Source organism: Megalobrama amblycephala, linkage group LG13, assembly GCF_018812025.1.
Source record: "Megalobrama amblycephala isolate DHTTF-2021 linkage group LG13, ASM1881202v1, whole genome shotgun sequence".
Lineage (NCBI taxonomy): Eukaryota > Metazoa > Chordata > Actinopteri > Cypriniformes > Xenocyprididae > Megalobrama > Megalobrama amblycephala.
The window spans coordinates 19680110-19703494 of NC_063056.1; the positions used below are offsets into that span (position 1 = coordinate 19680110).

General features: G+C 37.5%; 1 protein-coding gene across 2 annotated transcripts in view; it reads right to left on the reverse strand.

Moving 5' to 3' along the window:
• Positions 1-23385, reverse strand: part of si:ch73-22o12.1 (nectin-2) — an 84748-nt gene that overhangs the window by 23533 nt on the left and 37830 nt on the right. Inside the window, exon 7 of one of the 2 annotated variants that reach the window (XM_048151984.1) lies at positions 19001-22748. The exons of the other annotated variant lie outside the window; for it this stretch is intronic. Within the exon in view, the coding sequence (XP_048007941.1) occupies positions 22207-22748 (542 nt within the window). The 3' untranslated portion in view covers positions 19001-22206. Of the gene's footprint in view, positions 1-19000; positions 22749-23385 lie in introns of those variants that run through there. 2 annotated transcript variants of the gene reach the window in all.

Here is a 23385-nt window from a genome sequence, read left to right on the forward strand (position 1 = left end):
TCCTCTCTGAGTCTTTATTTTTAGAACAGAGCGGAGCACCATCATTATTACAATATAATGTAAGTGATGCAAGCGTATACTGTACTCCGTGGTTAACCAGCAGAAGTCATCTGACCAATCACCGCAGATTAGCGTCACACAATCAAGGGGTTCGGCAAAATGAATCGTTGAGCGAATCGTTTGGGAGTTATTGAGCAAATAAGGTAAAAATAAATGCATATTATAAGACAATTAAAGTGTTTTTTTTTTTTTTTTTGACCTTGCATGCTTTCAAACCTGTTGTTGGGGACTTCCAAAACAAAAAAAAGGAACCTTTCAAATGCCATAATAGGTGGCACGTTAAGAGACTTCTTTCATAATCAATAAAAAAATCTTGCTTAAAATTGACCAATACAATAAGTTAAATTGATAAATTCTTCTCTTAAGGGCTCATAATAACCTTCCAGTACATTAAAACACAGTTTTGTTTCTTGGCAGATTGATAACAGCTACCTGGAAGATATATTATTGTCAGGCAACCTGACTGGACGGCCACTGAACGTGCTGTGGGCAATTGGTAAGTGTGCCATCTGAGGCTGACACTACATGTACCTTTACATCAGTGAGTGCAAATACCCGCCATCACAAAACCAAACATTAGATCCCGGCAGTTTGGCTTTGCGATCACGCGGGTGCACACAGAGTTGCTGGCGTGTCACTGTTTCATGAAAGCACAGCACACACGTTTGTGTGTGTAGAGCGCTCTAACTCTGCCCTTTCCAGCTGTAGAAATGAGATGAGGACAGGGGCATCTGAGAGAGAGCAAGAGCCAAAAGGCTAGGCAATGAAGGACAAGAGAGGAGAGAAGGAGAGAGAGAAAAAAAAAATGGAGGGGGGAGCAGTGTCATCTCTCTGCCCGCTGGCCTTCCCAGCTGTTGTTCTTTCTTTCTGCTTTCCCCTTCACATTTCATCTGCCTTCGCCCCACCACAGACCCCTCATTCTCTCCGTCTCAGTGTCTCTCTCTTTCTCCCCCACATTCCCTCCTATTTTTCTCCATGACTCAGTGAAACAGGTCAAGTGTTACTGAATTTCCCCTCCAGCTCAACCTGCCTAATACAAGACACGACTATTTAAAGGGGTAGTTCACACAAATATGAATATAAATATTGTGTCAACATTTACTCACCCTCATGTTGTTTAAACCTGCATGAATTTCTTTTTTTCTGTTGATTTTCACTGTATAGACAAAAAACAAACATTTTTCAAAATGTTTTTTGTGAAACTGCTTTTGTAAGGCTTGGAATGACATGAGGGTGAGTAAATGATGAACTGTCACTTTAATGGTGTTTTTTTGTCTTTTTTGGAGCTTGGCAGGTCATGGTCTCCATCCGCTCTCATTGCAGGTTGGAAAAAAGAAGGTTGAAAAAAATTTGGAAGGATATGAGGGTGAATAAATCATGACAGAATTTTCATTTTTGGGTCAAATATCCTTTTAATGGTGCTCTTTTGCCCTTTTTAGAGGTTGCTAGTTTGTGGTATCCATTCACTTTCATTACAGGCCTCAAAAAAAAAAAAAAAAAGAAAGTCACAAAAGTTTGGAAGGACACGAGGATAAATAAATGACGAACACATTTTTATTTTTAGGTGAACTATCACTCAAAGTCGCAAAAGTTTGGAATGGCATGAGGGTTAAAGTGTTAGTTCACCCATAAATGAAAATACTGTCATTAATTACTCACCCTCATGCCGTTCCACACCCGTTAGACTTTAGTTCATCTTTGGAACACAAATGAAGATCTTTTTGATGAAATGTGAGAGCTTTCTGTCCCTCCGCTGTCTCTACGCAACTATCACTTTGACACTTCAAAAAGTCCATTATGATCATAAATCCATATGAATTGAGCAGGTTAGTCCAAATATTCTGAAGAGACTTGATTGCTTTATATGATGAACACATTTAATTTAGGCTTTTATTCACATATAAACACTGATCAACAAATATAAACTGAAGCTCAATTGACCCTTCGCCAGGAGTTTGATTGACAAGCGATCTAACCAGTCAGAATGCCGAATCCGCCATTTTGTCCGACAAAGCAGTCAGGAGTTAGAAGATTAACCTCGGTGGACTTAAACTTGAAAAATTGTGTATATTGACATCTTTCCGCATTTGAAACAACATTCATTCTCATGTTCATTCATGTTTATTTGATGCTATAAATGAACTAGTATGATCGGTTCACGAGCCGCTTGAGCTGAGGCGCTACAGCAATCTGTCACGATCATGGTCATGACACATTAAAGAGCCATTAAACGGTTTAAAAAAAAAAAAAAACTACACAGTTTGAAAGCTGGGACTTTGTTTGCTCTGTCTTGTCTGTCAACGTGTAGTCAGTGTCCTCTTTGCTCTGCGATGTATTTTTCACTGTGTGGCGTGACAGCGCCACGGCTTGTATGACAAAGCAACAGTAACTAAGGGGGACGGGGCTTTGCGAAGGGTCAATTGAACCTGCTTGATGCGCGAGAACAAATGTCTTGCGGAAGCTCAAACGTGCTGCGTAACACACGAGAATGAACCTCATTGGTTCTCACAAGTCAAGCGAACATGCTTGAGCTTCTGTTTACCATGACTGATGTGTGAGATGATGAATGTTTATATGTGAATAAAAGCCTAAATTCAATCTGTTCATCATATAAAGCGAAAATTTGGACTGATCCGCTCAATTCATATGGATTAATTTTACGATCTCTTTATGAACTTTTTGAAGCTTCAAAGTGTCAGTCGCATACCTGTCTATGGAGGGACAGAAAGCTCTCACATTTCATCAAAAAGATCTTCACTCGCGTTCCGAAGATGAACGAAAGGCTTACGGGTTTGGAACGTCATTTAGAGTGAGTGATTTTCATTTTTGGGTGAACTAACCCTTTAACACATTCACAGAGCACATAAAAACTTCCAATCACACAGACTGTGCAGGGTAGCTCATCATCACACACCCATCATACTTTCGTAAGGCACTCGACATTAAGCCAGACAATCGGTGCTTCATTTAATGTGTGGTCCACGTACACACCACGAGGGCTATGGAATTGACTCTGCAGGGAAGCAGACCGGCTGAAGTGTCGTCCAGTACAATCATATCCATGAATATAGCTTGTGCACTCGATTGGACGTGTGAGCGTTCAAGGGTGACAAGATGTTTCTGAGAACTGCGCTGTGAATAGATTCGGAGAGTGGTGTGCGGCATCATTGTGGAACCATTATTTGATGGTGTGGAAATGATTGTGTGGTGGAAACAAGCTGTAAATAACTGCTGTTAAAGTATAGACTGTTTAAAGTAAACAACTGGCATTTTAGAAAGACTTTAGACACCATCTTTTATATTCTATGAAGGTGGCTTGAATGTTTAAACCTGATGGACCTGTTTAATTCAAATGTTTAAAATACCAAAAGATGACTTTTAATGAATGTGACCTTTTGAGGATAATGTAACCAGTAACCACATCACTATAATTTAATGTGAATGCAAATTATTTCATGAAAGCAAATCACTGATTCGTTCCTGTAAGTACAGAATAGCTCTAGAAGATAATTAGTCTGCATATTGAATATTGACAACTGGATTCTCAGTCGATTGCATATTATTACCTATTTATGTGTCTGAAACTAAATATATTAATGAAATTCTGCTCTGATCAAACTAGACATTAAATTCAAGGAGTGTCTGATGCAGTTCGAGGATAATCGTTATATATTTGTAAATGTGATACAGGAACTGAAGCAAATACATGAACGTTGCAAACGGTGATGGGTTTGCATAGAGATAAATCTTACATGTCATTTGAATGACATGTTGACAGAATTGTGACAGAATGGCTGCTGACATATTTGCCATCACAGGAATAAATTATGTTAAAATATTTTAAAATAAAAAACAGTTATTTAAAATTGTAATATTTCATAGTATTACTCTTTGTACTGTATTTTTGATCTGTTTGATTTTTGATTTCGAGTGAATCTTTGGTGCTCCACATGAAAACAAAACAAAAAAACATGACGCTGTATAAATAATTAATGTTGATTTCTGGATGAATTATTCCTTTAAACATGAAGAGTCAGAGTTTATTGACAAAATGCCGTAAAATTATAACCATGTCTTTGATATTGTGAAGCACAATCCTCCTGGACTGGGCAGTGAAGTGTTTAGTGCAGTGGATTGTTTTGATGTGATATTGAGCAGTGGAGTGTATGTCTGGACTAGTTGTTTAGCGTGGAGGATAACAGTGGATGCTGTGGAATGGTTAGATTGAGTGTTTGAGCCAGTCAAGCAGAAGTGAGCACCACTGAAGCTGCAGAGATGACCAAGACGATGAAAGAGAGGAAAGAGAGAATTGCGCTCTGCTGGGTTGTCAGATGGATTATTTCAAAGCATCCCACACTCATTCATCCACATCACTTCATCACTATACACAACCTTCAAAAAAGAGAGCGCCGGGTGAGAGATGGGAGGAGCGGTAGACGGACAATGATATAAGAAGTTAGAGGGAACAGCTATGGAAGAGAAAACGGGCGGAGAGGCAAAAGAGTGATCAGTTTTCAATTTTTTAAAATTATGGTTCGTCCAAAAATGAAAATTCTGCCTTCATTTGCTGTATACACTCTCATGTTGTTTCTTTTGTTCTTTTGTGGACCAGAATGGAGATATTTTATTTTCATTAAGCTTTCATTTTTAGTTCACCCAAAAATTAAATTTCTAAAAAAGATATTTTTGATGAAATCCGAGGGTATCTGATCCACAGAGAGGCATCAACGTTATTGCACCTTTTGAGGTCCAGAAAGGTAGTAAAGACATTGTTAAAATAGTTAACATGACTACAGTGGTTCAACCTTAATGCTATGAAGCGACTTTATTTAAAGGTGCCCTAGAACTTTTTTTAAAAAGATGTATTATAAGTCTAAGGTGTCCCTTGAATGTGTCTGTGAAGTTTCAGCTCAAAATACTCCATAGATTTTTTTTAATTCATTTTTTTAACTGCCTATTTTGGGGCATCATTAGACATGAGCCGATTCAGGGTGTGTGGCCTTTTAATTCTCGTGTTCCACGCCCCAAGAGCTCGCGCTTGCCTTAAACAACATAAAAAAAGTTCAAACAGCTAATATAACCCTCAAAATGGATCTTTACAAAGTGTTCGTCATGCAGCATGTCTAATCGCGTAAGTACAGTGTTTATTTTGATGTTTACATTTGATTCTGAATGAGTTTTAGGCTATGCTCCGTGGCTAAAGCTAACATTACACACTGTTGGAGAGATTTATAAAGAATGAAGTTGTGTTTATGAATTATACAGACTGCAAGTGTTTAAAAATGAAAATAGCGATGACTCTTGTCTCCGTGAATACAGTAAGAAACGATGGTAACTTTAACCACATTTAACAGTACATTAGCAACATGCTAACGAAACATTTAGAAAGACAATTTACAAATATCACTAAAAATATCATGTTATCATGAATCATGTCAGTTATTATTGCTCCATCTTCCATTTTTCGCTATTGTCCTTGCTTGCTAGTCTGATGATTCAGCTGTGCACATCCAGACGTTCTGCCCTTGTCCAATGCCTTTCATAATGTTGGGAACATGGGCTGGCATATGCAAATATTGGGGGCGTACACCCTGACTGTTACGTAACAGTCGGTGTTATGTTGAGATTCGCCTGTTCTTCGAAGGTCTTTTAAACAAATGAGATTTATATAAGGAGGAAACAATGGAGTTTGAGACTCACTGTGTCTTTTCCATGTACTGAACTTTTGTTATTTAACTATGCCGAGGTAAATTCAATTTTTTAATCTAGGGCACCTTTAACAATTTGAATTGGCCAATAATGAGCCGGCGTTCGGACGTAAAGACGGAAGCCTGCACTGCGTTCACTACGTCAACTGCGTATGACAACAGTTCAAATTGTTAAATAAAGTCATTATTTTTGTTTTATTTTTGCGCACAAAATGTATTCTCGTCACTTCATAACATTAAGGTTGAACCACTGTAGTCATGTTGACTATTTTAATGATGTCTTTAATACCTTTCTGGACCTCAAAATGTGTAATGACATAGTTGCCTATGTGTTGTTCAGAAACCCTCGGATTTCATCAAAAATATCTTAATTTGTGTTCCGAAGATGAACGAAGGTCTTACGGGTTTGGGACAACACCTAATGACAGAAATTTCATTTTTGGGTGAACTAACCATTTAAGAGACATTTTCAAACTTCAAAAAGGCTGCAAAAGAACCATAAAAGTGTCATGAAATCATTCTTCTCAGTGAATCAGTTGGTCCGAGTTATAAAACCTCTCTGGTTCCTCAAAAGCATCTTTAGACTATTACAGTCACAAGTTCTGTCCTTAGCAACATAGTTCAATGATTCAGTGTTTCCCAAAACCATAGTTCCAAGAATAAACATTCACAAAATGCATCACAAAGTTGTGTGGTTGGAACTACAGCTCTTGACCTCTCAGGCTCTTGATCAAAATAAGGAAGCATGCAGTGCAATCTAAATCTTTCTTTCCATTATACTCTGCCAATTTCATTCTACATATTTTAATTTGTCAAGAGAATGGAAGCGCCGTTTTTGAAGAGTGCTTATTTGTGAATGGGCTCTGAAGGAACCCCAGAGTATGATGAAAGAGGGAATCCGTGATTGAATCAAACATATGTAAAAAAAAAATTATGTTTTATTAAAGGGGTGGTTCATTGTGATTTAACTTTTTTAACTTTAGTTAGTGTGTAATGTTGCTGCATGAGTATAAACAGTATCTGCAAAGTTACTGAGCTGAAAGTTCAATGCAAACGAAGATATTTTCTTTTAAAGAATTCTCTGTTTAAAGGGTTAGTTCACCTAAAAATTAAAATTCAGGAAGCTTTGGAGCATTATGAATCAGTGTATTGAATCAAGATTAGGATTGAGTGTCAAACCGCCAAACTGCTGAAATCACGTGACTTTGGCGCTCTGAACCGCTGATTCGACACGCTGATTCATTTATGATCCGATGCTTCCTGAAGCAGTGTTTTAAAATCGGCCATCACTAAATAAGTCGTTATTTTGTTTTTTTTTGGGGCACCAAAAATATTCTCGTCGTTTTATAATATTAATATTGAACCACTGTACTCACATGAACTGATTTAAATATGTTTTTAGTACATTAATGGATCTTGAGAGAGGAAATGTCATTGCTCCCTATGCAGACCTCACGGAGCCATCAGATTTAAACAAAAATATCTCAATTTGCATTCCGAAGATTAATGAAGGTCTTACAAGTGTGGAAAGGCATGAGGGTGAGTAATAAATGACAGAACTTTCATTTTTGGGTGAACTAACCCTTTAAGGACTACAACAAACAGCTGGTAAGGACTACAACAAGCTTCTTCCTGGGTTGGTGACATCACTAACCCTAAAATTTACATAAACCCTGCCCCCGAGAACACGCAACAAAGGGGGGCGAAGCCATGTTATTGCAATACAGTACGAAACACAAATGCAATATAAATGTCATAAAAAGCAAGATGACAAAATGACAAGTTATAATCATAATTAAACTAAACTATACCTGTTCTATCTTCATGCAGCATATATTCTCTGGCTCTGTAAACATCTTACAACAGTTCTCACAGGAGCGAATTATAGATTATCATGACAGAATATGCGATCAATAGCTTTAAGATAGTTAACTCCACATCAGCTACATAAATTCATCAACTAAACGTTCAGAAGTGTCCTGTTGCATTCAAAATATTGTCACTTCTTCTTGAGTCTCTCCATCATTGTCCGACTCCAATTTGAACATAAAAGGCTGAACAGTTTCTGACATTTTCAGTGAGTCTTTGTGAGGTAATGTGAGGCGCTGCTAAGTGCTAACACAAGCTCCTGAAACTCCGCCCCCTTTTACAACAGCTCATTTGCATTTAAAGGGACACACAAAAATTGAGCATTTTTGTAAAAGTGGTATTATACCACCCCTTTAACAAAGTTCAGGAGGTACACGTTCAAATGATCTATCCAATCAGCACGAGAGGAAGCCTGGTTTCTGACCAAATTCCGAGCTTGGAGCCTTCCCCTCAGACAGCACGCCAAATACACATACTCTTTTACTCTATCCGAATATTTGTAAGTGTAAACTTGACAAAGTAAAACAATGCAGAACAAAAATAGCAAAGTGTTCCTCAGTTGCAATGTTATTTACAGCAATTAACTGATATTAAGTTGATCTATCATTGAACCATTGTGGTCTGGACAACAAATGAGCGACAAAGTTACTACAGTTTCAATGATACATTGTAGTAAAGCAGTGAGCTATGTTGTATGGGAAACACACTTCAGTTAGTTGGGCTAATGCAATTCAAAGACTTTAGATAACTCACTAGTCCTTTGGGCCATTTTATAACACTTTTTTAGTGCCTCTGCAGCCTTTTGAAGCTTAAAAGCTTCTGTCCCTATTAACTCTAATTGCAGGGAAAAGAGAAACCAGTATAGTCTTCAAAATTGGGAACAACATGAGGGTGAGTAAATGATTAATCAATTTAATCTTGCTTGTAGATATATAACGGAGCTTCAGTGTGTGGGATACTGCATGAGAGGGGTGCTTTGTGTATCAATATACAAGAGTGGCAATGTGTGCTTGCCTTTTGGAAGAGGGAGAAGTGTGTGTGTGTCCTTTCAGAATGCACTGAACACAAAACATCGCCCTCCTTTCATCTCACGCTCTGTTTTTGCAGGTGGGTTGTCTCTCCGGGGAGGGGACAAAATAAGTGAGAGAGTGAGTGATTTGTAGAAGACAATTTCCAAGTCTTCTGTAGATGAAAATGCACAGAAAAAAAGAAAATGTTGTCCTTCCTCTTTAGTCTTTACTCTAGTCCCTTTGCCCATCATTCATATATGATATACACACACATACACATATATAAACAGTATGTTAAACCCACCCTCCTCCTCCTCAAGTCCGCCCCGTCTGTGTCCTGCAATCATTCTGCTGTTGCTGCAGAGGTCCACTCAAGTTCCCCCTTCTGGGATATCTTCTACATCACTCATACCAGCTATACTTTTCCCCTGTGACAACTCCAATGTCAGCAGGAGGCCAGGACTACTGCTGTCTTCAAGTTGTGTCAGAATGATTGTGTTTATGAGATGAATGCCACCACAATGCTGTAATTGCTAGTGGGTTTTTCTGGAAGCTCTGACATTCTGAGTTTAGGGTGTGTCAATTTAAGAATAGTGGCGGAAGCAAATTGGTATTGGTCATGTTGGCTGTACTTCTGTACTTATGACTATATTTATTTTGTATTTTTATGTACTGTTCATGAAGAGTAGAGTCGCAGAAATTAGTAGGAGAGAACTGGCGAAGATGTGTCATTCCCTTAATCTGGTAAACGGTGCACAGTATTTGTCATGTGATTGAATATTCAGAAAGGACATATTATGTATGTAAAGCTTGTTATTGAGAGATGCAGATGAGAAAAAGTATTATACTAAGCACTATTTATACTAAAAACTGCATTTTTTTTTTTTTTTTTTGCATGTCAAAGTAAATGATCTATACTACCGTTCAAAAGTTTGCAGATGGTAAAATATTTTAAATGTTTTTGAAAGAAGTCTTCATATGCTCACCAAGGCTGTTTATTTGATAAAAAAATACAGTAACAACAGTAATACTGTGAAATATTAGTACAAATATTGAAAACAAGTGTTATCTCTTTAAGAAATATTTTGAGATGTAATTTATTCCTGTGATACAAAGCTGAATTTTTGCTTCAGTGTCACATGATCCTTCAGAAATTATTCTAATATGTTGATTTATTGCTTAAGAAACATTTCTCATTATCACAGTTGTGTGGATTAATAGGATCATTATGCGTCAACTCAACCAGAGGAAAGAAAGACAAACATAAATAGTTATGAAAGCCAAGATATTAAATTTCACAGATGTATATTTTCTGAGTAATCCATTATTTTGTAGATTGGGTCAAAATGACCATTTTCACCTGAGATGTGGACACACCTCTCTGAGTGCCAAAACAAACATTTTTCTGAAGTTCACATGTCTTTAATTCAAGAAGTGTTAAAGATATCTTAATGTCACTTTAGATTCTTGTCCTTATGAAACTTTTCTTTTGGAATCTTCATTTTTACAGCCCTATATGGTTCAGTCTCATAGATATTGAGATGTCAATGCGGTAACATGTAGTTACGATACTGCGTATTTGAGCTCTTGGTAGCTTCAGAAGCTGTTAAAATGAACAAAATCCTATCTTCCAAATATCCCTAAAACTGATTCAAATATAGATTCTTATAAATACACTTTTGATTGACTTAATGTTCCTGAACTTAACCATTTCCAGTGGATTTTTGGTACTCAGAGAGTTACGTTTTATGCAATTCTTTTGATAGAGGGAAACAATAGACATTTCTAGTTTATTATTTATTCTTCAGACATTCCTCTTTAAGTGCTACAAGTATCAGATGTGTGCAAAGTGAACCACATTTGGTTTTTGATCACTGAAAATGTGTAAAATTCATCAATTTGAACATGGAGCTGCTTTGAGATCCACTGAGATCTATGAGACTGAACTATATAGGGCCTTGAAAATTAATCCTTGAAAGAAAGTTTATTTAGAATGAGAATCTAGAAGGATATTAGGATATCTTGAATAATTTTAGAGTTACAGGCATGCAAACTTTGGAAAAGGAATATTTATGGCACTGTCTGTATATTCTATCGAATTGAGTTGATAGAAAAACAAGATACATTTATTTGTTCTTCAGATATTCTTTTTTAAAAGAAAAAAGTATCAGCTGTATGCAAAGTGACCTACATTTGGTTTTTGGCCACTAAAAATGTGTACAATTTACCAATTTACTCATGGAGCCGCATTAGGATCTCCATATCTCTTGGATTGAACCATCGAGGGCCTTTAAAATTAAGATACCAAAAGGAAAATTTGTTAAGAACCAGAATCTGAAAGGATATTAAGATATATTTAATACTTCTTGAGTTACAGGCATGCAGACTTGAGGCAAAAAAACACAAGAAGTGCTTTTTGCCATTTTTGAACTTTCATCGTTGCCATATAATGCAACAAAGATTGCTAAAGTCAACAGATTTTACTAATAGACCTACCAATCTCTGTGTAAAAATAAAATAATGATGCTGCCATCTTTCTAAAGTCATTCTTACACCCCTGTAATTTAGCTCCAAATCTCAGGTGAAAATTGTCATTTTGACCCCTCTCTACAAAATAGTGGATTACTCTGTAAATATACATCTGTGACATTTAATACTTTGGCAAAATCATATTAACAAAATATTAACAAAATCAAAAATTTGGAGCGGGGAAGTTTCCGAAATTTGGTTGATTTGACACAGAATGACCCAATGTTGTTAAATGTCAAATGAATCCAGTTCAAAAATCCAGGTCAAAAACTGGTACATTTCAAATGCACAACCATATATAGGATAAATCACAAATTATTAAACGAAGCACGCTGCCTAAAACGGTAGCTGTGCGGTACAGTTTGTCAGATGTTTGGAGGGTAAGCTGTGCATTTATGTGTATAAAATGCTTCAAGCATCAATTACACACCTAATGTCCGCTCTGCTTCATTTTGTTGCACTAGCACTACAAAAGCTTCCTTTCTTTGTCAGTAAGAAAAAGAAAGAAAACTAAAAATTGGCCACTGCATCCACTTATCTCATCATAATTATGATGTCTGAGCTCATAAGCGGAAACTTGAGGCAGCATACCTGACAGAAAGCGAAAAAAAAGAGAGCAAGACAGAGAAAAAGCTAAGAGCTGAAAATGGATAATGGTTACAGAGTCAACACAGAGTTCTGGTGTTACTATGGCTACCTGTCAGATTGAGTCTATATCATCATCCCTGCTGATTGATTATGTGCTCTGTCTCCTCTTAACTCGCCAGCGTCATCGACTTATCATTTCACTTAAATGTCAGTGTGTGTAAAAGGTCACTGGATCTTCTACCCATAGTAACAACCCCATCATGGAAGACTGACAAACCGAGCGTGTATTACTCTCCAGAACCAACTGATCAATCATCCATAATCAAAGCAATTGATAAGGTCAGACAGGCCACCAGAAGAACCCCCGCCGGGCCTAATCTATCTATTCATCTGTTTTCTGTGTGTAATGTCGTAGCCTCCGGGTGCCCACGGGAGACAAGGGATACCAGACGATCCTCACAGCCTGACAGCTCAGGGCAACGCAGGTCAATCCAATCTCCCACTGAGCGCGGGTGCGTGCGCACACATGTCCAATTCACAGAAACACTACAGATGACGGAAGTGTCACAGCTTCAGGGCCAAATCACACCAGTGCATCCTCACTCTTCGCTCGGGCCTTCATTGCGCTCGCTTTTTCATCTTTCCTAAACCGTCCCTCTCCATGACAGGGAATAAAAATAGAGCCTTTGGACCAGACTCGTCGCTCGCTATTAACCACACATCCACATGTGAGGCATGTGACGGGAGCTAAATAGAATTTTGTGCGTGTGCGCTTGTTTTCGAGAGGGGGATTTTTCAGTGCACAATCTCATGAACTTCTTTTAGCCTAAATCTATCCCGGACCATAACTGACAGGGCATATACTCTCGGTCACAGCCCCAAAAATGACATGGTAACTGACAGTAAAGACATTTATTATGTTACCAAAGATTTCTAGTTGCAATAAATGCTGTTCTTATGAACTCTAAAAAATACTTCATGGTTTCCATAAAAATATTAAATGGTTAGTTCACCCAAAAATGAAACTTCTGTCATTACTCACACTCATGTCGTTCCAAACCTGTAAGACACCATTAATGAAAGTGGAATATTAATGTAAATGTGTCCTATATCAAAATGAAAACAGAGTTTAAAATAGTTTGTGCAGGTGCGAGTTTGCATGCATGTGGGCAAATTTTCCCGTCAAGTTTGTTTTTATAAATCCCATCTTTTGCCTAGGAAGTGGCGTACGCCTCTTTCAGGGCATGTTTTGTGCATACGCATGAGGTCCCTGGACCTTGGAGTAATTGCGTTGGATCTCTATGTAGGGACAGAAACCTCTCAGACTTAATCAAAAAGATCTTAATTTGTGTTCTGAAGATGAACGAAGGACTTACGGATGTGGAAAGACACGAGTTTGAGTAATAAATGACATCATTTTCATTTTTTGGGTTAATTAACCCTTTCACTACTCAGCCTCATGTCGTTCCAAACCTGTAAGACCCTCGTTCATCTGCGGCTAATGACTTTATTCAGCAATATCTTCTCTTCTGTGTCATTATCATAAGTTGTTTATGTCCAGCGCTTCCAGGTTCAACGTCAGAACGCTGACTCATTATTGGCCGGGTCCTGCGTCAGCATCACATGCATGTACTGAGTCGGCGTTCTGAAGTAGAACCTGGAAACGCTGAACTTAAACAGCGTAGGAGAATGGCAGGGAGATGGAATTATTGAATAAAGTCATTATTTTTGTTTTGTTTTTGCACACAAAAAGTATTCTTGTTGCTTCATCACATTAAAGGTGCCCTCGAATGAAAAATTTCATTTATATTGGCATAGTTAAATAACAAGATTTAACTTTCCTCCTTCTTATATAAATCTCATTTGTTTAAAAGACCTTCGAAGAACAGGCGAATCTCAACATAACACTGACTGTTACGTAACAGTCGGGGTGTACGCCCCCAATATTTGCATATGCCAGCCCATGATCCCAACATTATGAAAGGCATTAGACAAGGGCAGCCAGTATTAACGTCTGGAGCAGCACAGCCGAATCATCAGACTAGGTAAGCAAGCAAGAACAATAGTGAAAAATGGCAGATGGAGCAATAATAACTGCCATGATCCATGATAACATGATATTTGTAAATTGTCTTTCTAAATGTTTCATTAGCATGTTGCTAATGTAATGTTAAATGTGGTTAAAGTTACCATAGTTTCTTACTGTATTCACGGAGACAAGAGAGCCGTCGCTATTTTCATTATTAAACACTTGCAGTCTGTATAATTCATAAACACAACTTCATTCTTTTAAATATCTCCAACAGTGTAGCATTAGCCGTTAGCCACGGAGCACTATCAAACTCATTCAAAATCAGAAGTAAACAATATAACAGTATACAATACTCACATAATCCGACGCATGCATGCCGCATGCATGACGAACACTTTGTAAAGATCCATTTGAGGGTGTTATTAGCTGTGTAAACTTTGTTTAGGCACTGTTTAAGGCAAGCGCAAGCTCCGTGGGCGGAGAGCACGAGATTTAAAGGGGCCGCACAGCATAAATCGGCTCATATTTAATGATGCCCCAAAACAGGAAGTTAAAAAAATTTATTAAAAAAAAATCTATGGGGTATTTTTAGCTGAAACTTCACAGACACATTCAGGGGACACCTTAGACTTATATTACATCTTGTAAAAAAACGTTTGATGGCACCTTTAAGGTTGAACCACTGTTGTCATGTTGACTATTTTAACAATGTCTTTACCACTGTTCTCAACCTTGAAATGAGCAATGATATTGCTGCTTATATGTGGTTCAGAAACCCTCGGATTTCATCAAAAATATCCTAATTTGTGTTCCGAAGGTGAACGAAAGTCTTGCTGGTTTGGGACGACACGAGAGTGTGAAGATTTCATTTTTGGGTGAACTAACCCTTAAAGCAGCACAACTGTTTTCAACATTTTTAATAAGAAACGTTTCTTGAGCACCAAATGAGCATATTAGAATAATTTCTGAAGGATCATTTGACACTGAAGACTGGAGTAATGATGCTGAAAATTCAGCTTTGCCATCACAGGAATAAATACTAATAGTGAAAACAGCTTTTTAAATAGTAATAATATTTCACTATATTATTGTATGTTTTAGTGTATTAAACTTTTGAACAGAAACAGATAATTTTGTGATTATAATGGATAATGGCTTCACTGGACATGCCTACTACTGAATATCCTGAGACGTGAAAGGCAGCAGACAGGGAAAAATACAAATCAAAGTATTGCACTTTCAAGAGCCAAAAAAAAAAATCTCTGGTAAAACATCTATACTATAATAATGACATATTACTGGTTTGTTTTTCTACTAATACCATATGGGTTTTGGTTACCAATGTCATTGTGAAAATGCACTATTAGCAGTAAGCCATACTAAATTTACTTTGTGAACGAAAGTGTCCGATAATAGGAAGGTTACCGAGATGAAGCGAGCAGTATTCTGCTGGTCATGTGATCTCAGAAGGGTAACCTCCATTAGGTGACTTTCTCCATGTAAAATAAACAAGCTTTTATTGTAAATGAGGTCAGAAAACCCATTCTGATGATGGAACTGATGTCTCGCGCTTTGCTTCAATGAGTGCGAGACATCACTTCCGTTGTTATTCAGACCTCATTAACCGGATGTGGAGGGCAGTTGAACATAGTGGTGTTTTAGAGGGAAAAAAAATGATATAAATACTGTTCGGTTTCACGCACAAACCGATCGTTTCGTGTCTTAGGACATCAATGTGTCGTCACGAGCCACAGGGTTTAATTTGGATTTGTCTGTGCATGTTTTTTTTTTACTCTTATAGATGAAGTTCCCATTGACATGCATTATACGACTGACAGACTGCAATGGTTGGAGTTAAAAATCATCATTTGTGTTCTACTGAAGAAACAAAGTCACCTACATCTTGGATGCCCTGGGGGTAAAAAGATAAACATAACATTTTCATTTTTGGGTGAACTATCCCTTTAAGCTACTGATATGACTGGAGTCTCATCTCAAATCATTTTTAACATATCTATTTAAAAGTGAAAGTGAAGAGACTACAGCTGTAATTCTTATCGTACAGGTTTTGAATGACATGAAGGTGAGAAAATAACTAGACCTAAATTTTCATTTTTTGTGTGTGTGTGCTCTGTCCCTTTAAGGCTAACGCGTTTTCAATGAGTAAAAAATGACTGAGCGCACCTTTAAGCTCACATCTGTGTTAGGCCATGATTGTGTCTCAGGACAAGTGGAACACACCATTACACAGCAACATAAGGCTATTATCATGATACATTCAGCCAGTGTTGTAGGAAGGAGACAGACTAACTAAGAGAGGAAAGAGGCAGCTGGTCTTCACTCCAGGTTGCAACTCAGAGCAATTAGAGCAGGCAGATGGCTAAATGGCCGAGAAAAAAACCCCTCCAACTCCGAACGACAGTGACAAGTGTGCCAGGAACACCGAGATTCTGACCCCATCAACTGAAAGAGAAAGAGAGGGAAAGGGAAAGGGAGGAAAAGGACGGAATCTAGGGCACAGCTACTTCTGGAAGAAAACGTCTGTTGTTACATTAACAGTCACATTTCTATCAGGGTCACCTGCTAATGCGCACACACACACACACACACACACACACACACACACACACACACACACACACAGCACTGAGAGGAATTCTACCCGCTGAATACCTTTATGATGACACCAACTCTTTCGGTTTCACTCCCCCCTCCTTCACAAAGTGTGCTCTTGGTTACATTTTAACTTGTTGAGATATGAGATCTGTTGAGTTGGTGTAAACAAAGAGGCTTTTTGAGAGCAGAGTTCCTGTAGGGCTCAACTATGCTGAGACTATCAACTTTATAACCTAAAGGGAAGAAACTGGAATACAAACTCTACCACATTCTTTTTTTATATAGTGTGTGTGGTTTATTTCTGAGTTACATAAGAACAAGTTTCAGTGATACATCTGAATGCGCAGCTAAACAAAAACTATGACGAAATAATGACTTAGGAAAATGTTCCATGACGGCGTTTTTGATTTCCTCATCAACAATGAAGGCAGAGCGAAGAATGTGCTTCATAACCATAATTAAATTATTAATGAAAACATACTGCTGATGAAAATATGACTTGTGGGGAAAACATTGTAGGATACTAATAATGCACTAACAACTTTTTTAGAATATGACTGTTCTAAATCATCCAATTATTAATGTTGAAGATTGCCTCACACGAGCTATGGGAGCTGAAGATAAATCGCGAACGAACACAGGTAAACTTTGCAAGTCTGCACTATGAAATTAAAAAAACGTAATTGCTAAATGTGAGAAATTGCATAATTGTGAGATACTGTAAATAGTCGCAATTACCTTTTTTGAGTTAACGTCACGTGATTCAGACTTTATCACAATTGCGAGATAACACAATTCTGACTTTATTCTCAGAACTGCGAGTTTACATCTCGCAATTCTGATTTTTTTCCTCAGAATTCTGAGTTAGATTAATTTTATTGAATCTTATTATTGTCATCATAAAGACATTTCGTTGGTGTGAAAGCTAATATTGTTATCACTATTGTTATGGTAGGCTACTTGGTTGAGTCGTGTCGTAAATACACTCTTTCCTTAAAGGATTGGTTCATTTTAAAATGAAATTTACCCCGTGATTTACTCACCCCCAAGCCATTCTAGCTGTGACTTTCTTCTTTCAGACACACAACTGGAGTTATATTAATAATCACCCTGATGCTCCAAAGCTTTATGATGACAGTGAACGGAAACCTACGGAAGAGGATTAGGGCCAAGCAATAATAAAAAAAATAATAAAACCATCTCGAGATTAAAGTTGTTAAATTTCGAGAAAAAAGTCGAGATAAAATGTTGAGAATAAAGTCATTAAATTACGAGAAAAAACTCGTTAAATTATGAGAAAAATGTCGTTAAATTTCGAGAAAAAAGTCGAGATAAAATGTTGAGAATAAAGTCATTAAATTAACGAATTTATTCTCGTAATTTAACGACTTTTTTCTCGTAATTTAATGAGTTTATTCTCGTAATTTAATGAGTTTATTCTCGTAATTTACTGACTTTATTCTCGTAATTTAATGACTTTATTCTCAACATTTTAACTCGACTTTTTTCTCGAAATTTAACGAGTTTGTTCTCGTAATTTAATGACTTTATTCTCGTAATTTAATGACTTTATTCTCAACATTTTATTTTGACTTTTTTCTCGAAATTTAACGAGTTTTTTCTCGTAATTTAACAACTTTAATCTCGAGATGGTTTTATTTTTTATTATTGCTTGGCCCTAATCCTCTTCCGTAGAAACCACCTGTTTGAAACTCGAAAAAAAAAAAAAACAACGCATCCATCCATTATAAACGTACTCTATACGGCTCCGGGAGTTAATAAAGGCCTTCTGAAGTGAAGCGATGCGTTTGTGCAAGAAAAATATCCATTATTAACACGTTATAAAGTAAAATAACTAGCTTCCGCCCGACCTCCTTCTGTATTCAATTTACGGAAAAAGTAAGTTGAATACGGAAGGCGTAGGATGTAGCTTAAACGTTTTTTGAACTGCGAGAGGCGTTACATTTTCTTGAAAACGGAAGGCGGTCTGGCGGAAGCTTGATATTTTACTTTATAATGTGTCATTTTTCTTACACAATTTTGCTTCAGAAGGCCTTTATTAACCCTCCGGAGCCATTATAAAGCTTTGGAGAATCAGGGTGATTATTAATTTAACTCCGACTGTGTTTGTCTGAAAGAAGAAAGTCATAAACCTCTATGATGGCTTGAGGGTGAGTAAATCATGGGGTAATTTTCATTTTAAAGTGAACTAATCCTTAAATGCAAAACATGAACCCTGAGCATAAAGCATTCACAACATTGTATTAGTTTGATTTTGCATTATTTTCATTAAACAAAAATAGTATTTTAATATTAGATGCCTAAACTGCGTAGAAAATGACATGCTTTAGCCACCATTTCTACATATTTTGGCAAAGAAAAGAGCTTTATGTGTCGCTCTCTTGCACAGACCATTTAGCTCTATTTCAGCCGGCGGTGTTATCTGTGACAGGTGACTTGTCAACACACACACACACACACACACACAGCGCTAACATTCACAACCCAGAAACCAGACTGAAAACACTGCAGGAAATCCAAAGATGAGAGATTTGATTGAGTCCCAGAGCATTCAGCACATACCAAGATCAGTCAAATATTGGTAAGACTTTAATAAGCAACCAAATAAAAAAAGACAATATTACAAAGACTGCGAAAACATTCAGACAACCAAAATAAAACCTAAAAGCAACGCAAGGCGATAAAGCATTTAGTAGTATAGATGTTTTCTGTGTGTCCATGAGAGTTCAAGAGCGCTGCTCAACAGTTTACAGCACAAACACATTACAGGCATCAATAAACCACTCAGAATAAAAACAATCAAAGCACAGATCATTTAATAAAAAAGACAGTAAAATCAACTGATATAAAACTCAATAGCACTTTACAATAATATGGTTCAATGTGTTAACATGAGTTAATGCATTAAGTAACAAAATAAAGAACATTTTTACAGCGTTTATTAATCTAGATTATTGTTTTGCGCATACTAATATATTTTATTATGAACAATCATGAATTAACAATAAACAATAGTAGCCTGCATTCATAAATCATAATTAACCTAGGTTAATAAATGCTGTAAAATTGTTATTTAATGTTACAGTGGTTTATGATACCTAATGCATTAAAATGCGAACAAATTCAACATTATTATAAAGCAATACCAACTCAAAACCATGTATCCTTCATGCTCACAGCAGTGAAGCACATTACACAAGGATGTGACATTACCGTTTAGTCTTATATCATGTTTATATATTTATACTATGTACACAGGAGGAATGGTTCGTGACGGGTGACATTAAGGCTTTTAAATGTGTGTGCATGTGTTTACCAGAACTGTGGAACATCGAAACCAGACAACAAGAGACGACGACATCGAATAGGCGTAACATCCCATATTCACGACTCCACACTCTTGGAAATCTACTTAAACTGCTTCCCATCTCAGAGGATACTTCCTTAATATTCTCAAGGCATCCGTTCCTTCATTACGGAATTCCTGGTGGAGACGTTGAGCTGGAAGGTCAGTGCGTTCTCCTCTAATTAGGAGCTAAAGCGTTCTGCCTCTCAGAGCACGAGTGACGAAATCACTTCCTCTACTCACACATTCACTGATTGCGGTTTGACCTTTCAATCAGGACGTAAACTAAGCTGCGTCGAAACCCCGGCCTATTCGGTGCCAGACGGATCGGAACGCGCCAGACCGGCCCGTGTCAGACCGACCACCCTTTCAGAGGTGAGAACAACTTCTTTCAGCAGCATTGATCCAGACGTGGCACTAATAGGGTCACTGAATCAAGATGGAAGCCCAGGGAAACAACACTACGGTACCCAGTATGCCCTCTGATGCTCGGGGACAAAGAGAGATGCTTATAGACTCAAGGGCAGTTGGTTTGAAAGATGATTTAGAGGGAGAACGAATATATGTGTGTGTGTCCAGTTTAAATCACACCGTGTACGTGTGCGAGACCCTGAGAGACCGGAGGAATAACTCACTGCCCTCGAGTCAGACACCACTTAACACGCTGACTCACTCTCATACACACACATACACTCAAACTACACCCGATAGAAAGCTTCCCCATGTGAATGTGTTCCCAGTACAGGTGAATCTAGCACGGTCCATACTAGATTACAGATATAAATATGTGATATGTGCTCTCATATAGTTCTGTATGTACAGAGCCGTGGTTGACATGCGCAACATTCGACCTGGATATTCACCTCGTCCCGTCTCCGTATTTACAACGTTTAGAAGTATAGACATTTTTTGTCATTTTCAAGAAAAATAAAATGTGTACATACAGTAGTTTACATATCACCTCACATCGAACATTACACATGATCGTTCACTCATTCAAGAGATTCTTCATTTTATTTCCCCTAAAACAAGGCAGTGTATCTCACCGACGGTGAGGAATGACAATAAAACAAGGAAATAACAGTACGTGATGCATAACTGTGGTGTCGGAGGAGAGGTATATATAGCTGTGTGGCCATGGTAACAATGGACATGGGGTATAGCTATAAATATAGATTTGTTGGTAACACTTTACAGTAAGGTTTAATATGTTAGCATTAATTAATGCATTAGGTATCATGAACTAACTTTATGCCCAAAGCATTTATTAAGTCAATTTTTACATACATTTCAAGCTTATAAATTAACATTAGTGAAGGTACAATATTATGAATTAACAACAAACAATAGTATATTGTATGTATAAGTATATAAATGCTATAAACATTGTTAGTTCATGATAACTACACCTAATATTAACAAACTGAACCAAATTGTAAAGTGTTAGATATGTGGCACACCATCACTTAATCAGTTTAACGGTAACATATTACAATAAATTTAGTTGAATCCTCTCTTTCTGTCAGGGTTTAAAGTTCACTGTGAATAAGGATGTGACCCTGACTCGCTGTATTTATTACTACAGCAATCTGCTACATTGTTTTGTGATTGAATGCATAAGGAAATTGTACACGTGCAGGGAAAACGGTAAAATGCGCTGCCTTGAACCCATCTTTTCCTGACTAAATGGATTGTGGGTGAGAACGAACACATAATTCATTAATATTTGATTTGATTAGCCCCGAAACTAAATGATTCATGGTGAGTCATGTCACAGGATTGAGATATTGAGTGCTGTATAATGAGTGAACTGTACACGTCATCTCGAGACAGATGAGCGTGTGAGGGTGAATTTAGATCAAAAGCACTGTGCATGTTTGACTCTACACAATACATAAGGACAGCTTTCGTAGAACGTGCTGACAGAGAGATGTAGGGCCGAGGAATGTGCTCTAACCGAACTCAAATAAAATTAACTTTGAAAGTAAATCAAGTTTGAAACTGGTTTAAGTGTGAAACCAAATAAGAACAAGTTAAAACGATTACATAACTGCACAGTGGATTTACATACGTAACTTCATGTGTGTGCATGTCATATATATATCTCGCAGTGTCAACATCTGCAGTTTCATATTACTCAAAATGTGTCACCATGACAACCAGAGCAATAACAGGAATGGAAGCCTGACAGTTTTGTACTTAGTAGTCTCTATTTACTTCACCCGATCCTTCATTGTTTTAATCTGTGCTATATCCAGCATATTAATTCATCCATTCATTAACTCAATCCATCCATTAATCCTTCTCATGGTATTTGATGCCGTAATTTGTTTTTACAATAAAATGAATATTCGTTGAGAGGAAGAAATGTAATCCTTCTGGAAGAGGTCCACGTTTACCATTCAAGAACCTCTTTCTGCTCTCCTCTTACACGTAGACAGCAGTCCGAGAGATCACAGAGCCATCCCTCTGGGACTCCATGTCATCATCTATGTCATCTTCATGTGGGCGGAGCTGTAGGATGGGTCCAACCCCAGTGAAATGGTCATATCGCTCATCCTCTTCTTCCAGTTCATCAAATTTCTTCCGTTCTACCTCATCCATCTCTCTACTAAGCAGGATATCCTCCGCTGTGTGCGTGCGTGTGGTCTCGAGCAGAGCCACGCCCCCCGGATGCATGCCCTGATTGGCCGTTTTCTCGTTAAGCCCCACATCTCCTCTGTAAATGGGCGTGTTGTTGTTTCCGTTGTTTCCGGTACCGTTTTTGCTTGACTTAGCAGAGCCAAAGAGGCGGGTAAAGGAGTCGTAGGGAGCACCGGTTGGCTTGCCGGTGCCACGGTAACCATGCTGTTGGCGGCGATTATGGGATACCAGGAAGTAGGCGAGGACACTTATCAGTATGATGGCCAGAAGACACGCGAAGATCACGCCTGCGATCACACCTGCGTTCGAAGAGGAAGGTGATTGCTCTAGAGACAGAAAGGTGAAAAAGAGAGAAAAGGAAGGAAGAATTAGATGGAATTAGATTCATGGAAAGGAAATGGAAATTAAATGATTAAAGATCCAATGAAATCAAAAATGGAGTTTTTTGCCTTTAAGTCCATGTCTATTAGCGCTAAATTCATCTTCAGCAGACTAAAAATATCAATGACTCATCCTGTACAACAGAGATTTCTGTCCAATCTAATGCTCTTTAGAATAAAAATGTCCCGCCCCCTAAATTAAAAATACCACCTGCAACTGACTAGCAACTACCACATCTTGGTTCACATCAAGTGAATCATAAAGGGACCAGTGATTTGATATGTTCTATAATGGTGGAGATTTTGATGCAAGTGACTTAAATCTTTCGAACCATTAAGTAAAAAGATTAATTCAGTGACCCTTTTAGGTTACACTGATATGCCAGTAAGTGGGAATATATTTGTGATATATGATATGAATAATTAAAAAATTCTCTTAACCAGTTTGTTAATAGATACTACCAAAATATCTTATCTTTTATTGAAATTTGTGTATACACATTTTACAAATTCATATTTTTATAACCCTTTTTCTCTTCTTGTTGTGAATGAGACTGACTCACATGTCAAACTGAACAAATGA